The sequence below is a fragment of the Tachysurus vachellii genome, chromosome 7 (genome assembly GCF_030014155.1).
Source record: "Tachysurus vachellii isolate PV-2020 chromosome 7, HZAU_Pvac_v1, whole genome shotgun sequence".
Classification (NCBI taxonomy): Eukaryota; Metazoa; Chordata; class Actinopteri; order Siluriformes; family Bagridae; genus Tachysurus; species Tachysurus vachellii.
In genome coordinates, this window is record NC_083466.1 from 1670001 (window position 1) to 1677500 (window position 7500).

Genomic DNA, 7500 nt, shown 5'->3' on the forward strand with positions numbered 1-7500 from the left:
CTTCCGGTGTCCTGTATTAGCGACCAGCCCTGAGAGAGAGAAGAGAAGATGCGCTGCTTTCCGCTGTCGGTGCTCATATTGTTGGCCTGCTCGCTTTCTCACGCCGGTGGCCATAACAACGGCGTCAGAAAAACAAAAATGCAGTTTGCAGCCGGGCCGCTTCTTAAATTTCAAATCTGGTAAGACAACACAGCGTTATTTATTTATTTATTTACAATAACGTGCCTGTGTGCTGCCTTAGCTTTAGCTTTAGCTAGCCTGCGTGCTAACTAACACTAGTGTTACTAATACTAATAAAACGCGTTTTTTAAACTAATCTAAACATTTTATTCTAAATCTATTTACTTCTACAACGTACCTGTGACCCAAACAAACGACTTCTTACCCGTTCATGCGCCGTTTTGAGGGTTTATTTACGTTTCGTCGTGACCCTAACGAGTAACGGGGCTGTGTTCCAAATTGCCTTTTCCTCCCTATTCGAGTGCACTACATCAGGGTGCGACCTAAAGGGACGCTTAGTGCACTTCATGTCCGTGGGAGAGTCATTTGGGACGCGGGACATCTGTCAGGCCTTTTACTAGCTTCCCATTAAGCCATTAATTAGATTAGGAACATAGATATGTTTAAATTAGCTGTTTTCTTTTTTCTTTTTAAGTTGACTTGTTAGTTTAACTCCACAAACATGGTCTGTATCCCAGATGAGGGCAGTAGATAAAATATAGATATTTGTTGCATAATGTCGAGATTTTGTTTAACCTACTATTTAGGTTTAAATCCCAGTTGGTTAATTAATTAATTATTTTTTTGAAGAACATTCGTTACCTCATCAGTTTATTTTCCAATGGCTTCCCTCTCATGTTGTTTGTGTTATCTATCAGATCAATGTGTGTAACAGTTTGTTTGTGCTCCGCTGTGTTGCAGCATCTCCTGAGGCTACAAGCGGGTGTTTGAGGAGTACACGCAGGCCTTGTCCCAGCGGTACCCAGACATCCGCATCGAAGGGGAGAACTATCTCCCTCTGCCTATTTACAGGTGAGTGTAATAATTGTACATGTAGCCGGAAGTTGTGATCTGATGTGATCCAAGCATCTTTCACCTTCTGACCGATCAGATTCAAGAATTCCATCCTCGACCCTAATTTTTTTATATAAAGTTATCCGTTACCTCTATGGTCTGAGATTTTAAAACCTTTTCTGGAGACAAGCTTCAGGATCTTCAGGTTGTAATCTGATCACCTTTCAGTCTCATGCGCCAACATGACTTGCTTACATAAAGGGTTATGAAGAAGAACGCACTAAACGCAGAGAATCCGAGTTGGGGTAACGTTACCCATGTGTCTTTGGTGCTGTTTGTTTATAGGCACGTCGCTTCCTTTCTGTCCATTTTCAAATTGTTCCTGATCGGCCTGATCATCGTGGGAAAAGACCCGTTCATGCTGTTTGGCATGGAATCTCCACGACTTTGGACTTGGAGTCAAGAGAATAAGGTGAGACTCGAGAGGCTTTTTGTTGAAACTCTACAAAGTGAAGTGTGTGTGTGTGTATATCAGCGACTAATGAGCCTTGGGCAGCAGTTGTCTTCCGAAGGTGTGAAATCCCAGCGGTCACTAGTCCACACACTTATGGATAAACGAAGCACTAAATCTAGTCTCGTCAACGCTAAAGTGTTATAGCGTTATAGTAACTCAGACTCCCAGTTGTTTAATTTGCCCTCAGTTTAAAAGTTTAAGTCCATGCTCGTGTATATTTTTTATTCTGCAGATCTACGCGTGCATGATGGTGTTCTTCTTCAGCAACATGATTGAGAACCAGTGCTTGTCGACCGGGGCTTTTGAAATCACATTAAACGGTAAGACTCCTTTAACGTTCACCGCGGTATTTCAGTGTCATTCTCAATCCTGATTGGTCGATCGGATGGTTTGTAATACCCTGCTCCTTCTAATTGAATACATTGTCGTTTCTATAGTAACGGCTCGTTCATATGATGATTGTGGTTTTCAGATGTTCCCGTGTGGTCCAAGCTGGAGTCAGGTCACCTTCCCTCCATGCAGCAGCTGGTGCAGATCCTGGAGAACGAAATGAAGATGAACATGCCCATGGACAGACTCCCACAATATCACTCTTAACCCCCGAGCCCGAGTAACATGCACTGGGTCAGTAGATGTTGCTCTACTAATACAGTATGTAGGGAAAAATTGCTCACTCGTAACCATTTGGTTTCTCGTGACTTCACGCCCTCCAGGTTTGCGGTGTGACTCTCCTCTCGCGGACGTGAGGCGACGTTTCATGAAGGTCTGCGCTGAAAGTAGTCCTGCTACCGGCACAGACTGGATATCTGCCCTCTGCTCGCCATCACGCCCCCTCCGGAGAGGCTCCACCCACACACAACCCCTCAGCGGCCGATTATTTCCACCGAATCCAACACAATGCAGTGCAATAACATTTCCGCACAAGCAGCAGGTCTACAACGTAGTAATTCACTTCTTGTAAACGTTATTAACTTGTAGATTGTTATAATGTTTAAAAAACAATTCTAATTTTCTTAACTCAAGCCCCAGATCATGGTTATTTAAAATTTGTCAATTGTTTTATTGAGCTGTTAATTTTCTTTTGTATATATATAGTTTAACGTGTTAAAGAGAAATAAATCCTAACAAAAACACAACTGTTTTTATTTATTTGAAAATGTGTCTTGAAGATCAAGTACAGAGGAAAAAAGCTTTGACAAGTGCTAATTTCTTTTTAACTTTTTTTGTACATTGAAGGGCTGCTTTTAGCTCTTAAATATATGTCTGAGGTTTTTTTTTTTAAACATAGAATTAGGGTAGAATTAACAAAAGATGAAGCTCCAGTATAGTGGATCACTTACTGGAAATGTTTTTCAAGCATGAGACGTACTCGATTTACAGCATTTTTTTAACAAAAGTTCCTTAATTATCTGTAATGTGCGCATAAATCGTTAAACCCTTGTGTATTTGTAGTTTTTATTCCCCTGCAGCAGGTCTACAGATACCTCACCAGCCACTGTGTTAGCCTGGTTTTTATCAGATTACCTCAATCTTATCTCGTCAAAGATTCCAGTCTAATCTGTACCGTTACACAGCGCTAAACTTTTCAATTCTCGATTCTGATTGGTCAAAATATGGTGATTAACATTCAGTAGCAGCAGTTTGGACTAAAGTGTTGACTATAATTAGGATACTAGGTTTACAATAACAGGCCCAGGAGAAGTCATCCTAACGAAAACATCCTTCTGGGACATTTCTTCCCCCCTGCCACCAGAGGGCACCTTCCTCCAAAGGATGAGACACTTCCTGTTCACTGGCTGTATAAAAGCTGGTTGAGTTCTGAAGATTTTGACTTCTCTTTGTAAACTCTTTAAAAAAACAAAAAGGCTGGTGAGGGTCTGAGTGTTTATAGCTGCTATAATGGTATATAGGGAAAATCTTTAAAGGTAAATTTTGTGTCAAGTGAAAAGCTCCAAGTGTTGATGATGAGGTCACTGGCAGTCCTGCAGGCAGTGCTGTATATAGTCCTTGTCCTTATCCTCCGTCAAAATGCTGGAGCTGAGCCTCAGGAGTTTCCGTCCCTGTGAGACGAGTCCCGGGGGAAGCCGGAGACACCGACGCTTGGCGTCCGAGTGCACAGCGAGGCTCCAGCGCAGGCGTTCAAGTGCCAGCTGGGCGTTAAGCTGGGTGACCTGCAGCATCAGCTCCTCTTTTTGCAGAGACGGAGTGGGGGGCTCGATTGGCTGCGTACATACACACCACTCTCTATGCAGTCCTTCCTTCAGCTTACAAGAAATGTAATGGAATAAAAACACATACTGTACCTTGGTGCAGCTGCCTACGTTAAGACAAGCCTGCTGTCCTGATGCCAGGAAGGTCACCATGACGGAGTCTCGTCCCCGAACTCGAACCCCGATGTTTTTATTGAGTGACAGCTGGATGGGTTTGAAGGGGGTCGGATTGCTCGTGTTGTCCGTCCATTTCCACTGACTTCTTCTGGACGTGTCTTCATTGAGACTCCGCCCTCCCCACATGTCCATGTGCAAACTGAGAACATTAAATTAATCAGAAAAAAAAAAGGTTTATCACAAATCACAGTCTTGGATTTTTTTCCATTTAGAACTTTTACATTTCCAAAATATGTCAAATAAATCAAGAACTATTTATAGATATTGTTTATTCTATTAAGAATATAAACGTGACATATATTATATGCATAAAGTGGATTTGACTGTTTTTTTCTTAATTCTAATTAAATTAAGAAAAAAATCAAATGTGAAAATACATAAAACAAAATTAGTCATGTTTTAAAAAAAACAAAAAAAAAGTTCATGAAATTGTGTAAATAAATACAAATAAATGAACTGTGTGGAAAAAAAAATATTTACCTTAAAATAAATAAAAATGGGTTGAAATGCGAAAAATAAAGCAAATTATTTTTTATATGAATGATTTGTTACAAAAAAATAATAATGTGAATATTTATTGATTGTAAAAAAAAAATCTCATGAAGAATAACAAATTTTAAAGAAAAATGTCCTGTATGTTGAAAATATTTACAAAGGCAAACCACAGACTGATTTCTCGGTCGACCTCATGGCCTTACCAGGTACTCCCGTTGCTATGGTAACAGGTGGCGATCCCGCTGGTCTGGAAGAAGGCTCTGATTGGACAGCTCGATCCGATGTCATCAAGAACGATGCAGACTCCCACTGCGTCGTCTATGAAAGCGATAATGGCTAGATTTCCTGAGGGGTAGCTGCACCAGCATAGATAAGGAACACTCAAGTTTGTCAGTGTTGGTAAACTTACACATTGGTTTGAAGTAAAAGAAGAAATAATTATTTGACAGGATACAAGACTTGGCCAGTGCCGTCTGGATGCGCGATGAGAAATTTATTCCCGTTTGAGTAAAACTTCCGAATGTGGCCCTGCAATAAAGAAGAACAAAAATTAAGAACGAGTTGTACTTTTTGTCCCTTTAGAATTTTGTCTTATTAGACTTATGTAACGTCCATGAGAGGAATCATTTGTCATTTCTGTTTGCTACAGCAGCTAGAAACAAACAAACAAACAAAACTTCATTTTCGTGTTACTAAGAAGACCTAAAAGCGTGAAGACTTTCCTGCGTCTGAGAAGTGCTGATACCAGAGACTCCTTTTGTCCCCAAGTGTTAACGATAACATATGAGAACGAGCACAACAGCTTTAAGCAGAGATGGGGGACTCGAGTCATATGACTTGACTCGAGTCAGACGTAAGTCCCAAATTTTGAGACTTGAGACTTGCTTGACAAATATTAAAAAAAGACTCGAATTGACTTTGACTTGACATTCATGACTTGAGTTAAATGATTCAAAGATTCTTGAGTCAAGTCGAGTCAGACTTAAGTCACAAATTTGAGACTTGAGACTTGCTTGGCAAATATTAAAAAAAGACTCGACTTGACTTTGACTTGACATTCATGATTTGAGGCTTGACTCGGACTTGCACATGTGTCACTTACTCCCACCTCTAAGCAATTCAACCAACTAGAAGTCAAGGAGTTACATCCAGGACAGTACAGGAAGTTCCAGAATATTCCATCTATCTAAATGTTTGTTTGTTTTACTCGTCTGTATTCACCTGATAATGGCGCAGACCAAACCCAGGTGGAAGTGAACTAGGAACGCTGCACAGCTTCAACTCTCGGACGTTTTTCTCGTCTGGAAAGTCCTCCATCGAGCTCCAGCGTTCGCGCTCTTTCATGCGCACAAAATCCGAAAGCCGGAAAGTGATGGTGGTGAACAAACCAGACGACGTGACTTTGCAGCCCGGTATCTCGCTTTCTGTTGGTTTAAATCCATGTGTATATGATTAGAAACACTAGTGTCTGGAAAGAACCAGAGTGAATCTAGTGAGTACTCACGGTTTGCTGAAGACTGCCTTTTACCCTTTCTGGAAAATTCATCTGCACCCTGCTGAAAACTTTTAACAAAAACAAACAAACAAAAAAAAAACACATGGGGACATGAAAAAAAAAAAAATCAAAGAAATGTTTTCCACAGAAACGTGTTGCTTGTCAGGTTCGTTTTTTACGTTAAATATGCGGAGCGGGATCGCTTTCATTTAATAATTAGCAACAATAATTCGTTTCTTGTTTTGTATTAAAACAGATTAAGTTTAGAAATGTGATAAACTGCTCATATACTGCTGATTATTTTGTCAACCATTTCCTGAAGATACTTTTTTGCTAATGTACTGATAGCTAGTTAGCAAGCTAGTTTCTGAGCTAGCGAGTTATTCATTGCGATTCTCTGCTCTACTGAACATCCTGTTTCTTTCTCCTTTTTTTTGTTTAAAAGGAAATTGTTTTTCATTGAGTATTTTCTGTTGGGATTATGGTTATGCTTTAAGCTAGTCATTAGTTAGCTAGTCTGGTATTTTTTCATCCGTATAAGAAAGCACTGAGAAATATTTTAAATATTTTGCTAGTGAGCGAGCTAATTGTTCGCTAGCTAGCTAGACAGTACCACTTTGTACATTCTTTATTAAAAAGAAGTGATTTGAGGTAAAATCTGATTCCTGATAAACGCATCTAAAGGTGGTAAGTGATCGTTACATGTCTTGAAGTCTTGCTCTGTGCAGCTGCGTTTTCTCATCACCGGAGTCGTAGTCATGTAAAGATTCCCCCGAGTGCTGCTTACGCCACTGCTGCTCCACCTTCTTAAACAGCTCCTTGTACTGAGCGCAGCAGAAATCCTGCACAAATTACACACCAGCTATTAAAAATATGTTAAAATTCAGCTGATTTATTAACAAATGGCGGTTTGGTGTTTGGTGTAGTTCACAGGTTTGCTGATCGTTGCTTGGTTTGGTGTCTCCTGTAGTTTTAAGGTGATGGGGAACCTTCATGGTAAACCTACCTCAGGATTCGGGGTCTTCGTGAAATCAATCAATGGCTTTGCGTTCGCACCACAAATCTCGCACCACACCGTATACCCTCTAGGGGACTGCGACTGGAAGAGATTGCATAAAGTTTATTAACTCTATATTAAATTCTATACTTAAATTAATATATTTTTAGAAAAAGCAATGTTTACCAAAGGAGTGTCAGTTCCAAATGAATCGTTTTTTAAATGAATCAATCAAATAGATGAATCACTATCAATGTATTAAAGGTTTGTGAGGAAGCTACCAGAAGTTTGATTTTCCTCCAGTCAGACTCTCTTCTGTATCTCAGGACTCCGTGAAAGCCAGGTTCTGGCTTAGCTTCTGACTGAGGTTCTGGTGAAGCTTCTGTCTGAGGTTCTGACAAAGCTCCTGACTGAGGTTCTGGCGAAGCTTCTTTTCTCTCCATCTACTAAACAACACTATCTGGAAAATGAGTACAGTTTGTCCATAGTGGGCTTTCTAAAGCAGGTTCCAAAAGTATTGGCACCCCGCAATGAACTTATTCAAGGCTTCTTCTCCGGTAAGTTGGCAAACTTTTATTTGTTTTTATTTTTTTATTTA

At 40.2% G+C, this 7500-nt stretch overlaps 2 protein-coding genes across 2 annotated transcripts in view; one reads left to right on the plus strand and one right to left on the minus strand.

Annotated features, from left to right (window-relative positions):
* The first annotated feature begins 5 nt into the window (after nucleotides 1-5).
* Nucleotides 6-2664, plus strand: selenot1a (selenoprotein T, 1a). The gene is made up of 6 exons (XM_060873814.1): nucleotides 6-179; nucleotides 922-1032; nucleotides 1360-1486; nucleotides 1761-1848; nucleotides 2001-2152; nucleotides 2242-2664. The coding sequence occupies exons 1-5, from the start codon at nucleotides 49-51 to the stop codon at nucleotides 2123-2125; spliced, it is 582 nt and encodes a 193-aa protein (XP_060729797.1). The 5' UTR covers nucleotides 6-48; the 3' UTR covers nucleotides 2126-2152; nucleotides 2242-2664.
* A 106-nt stretch (nucleotides 2665-2770) lies between these two features.
* The window catches only part of LOC132848246 (glutamate-rich protein 6), a 5241-nt gene continuing 511 nt past the window's right edge, over nucleotides 2771-7500 (minus strand). The window contains exons 2-10 of the mRNA XM_060873812.1: nucleotides 7184-7362; nucleotides 6912-7004; nucleotides 6608-6747; nucleotides 5915-5973; nucleotides 5632-5834; nucleotides 4865-4938; nucleotides 4614-4766; nucleotides 3832-4054; nucleotides 2771-3750 (exon numbers count right to left, since the gene is read on the minus strand). Coding sequence (XP_060729795.1) covers nucleotides 3499-3750; nucleotides 3832-4054; nucleotides 4614-4766; nucleotides 4865-4938; nucleotides 5632-5834; nucleotides 5915-5973; nucleotides 6608-6747; nucleotides 6912-7004; nucleotides 7184-7345 — 1359 coding nt within the window. The 5' untranslated portion in view covers nucleotides 7346-7362 and the 3' untranslated portion in view covers nucleotides 2771-3498. The remainder of the gene's footprint in view (nucleotides 3751-3831; nucleotides 4055-4613; nucleotides 4767-4864; nucleotides 4939-5631; nucleotides 5835-5914; nucleotides 5974-6607; nucleotides 6748-6911; nucleotides 7005-7183; nucleotides 7363-7500) is intronic.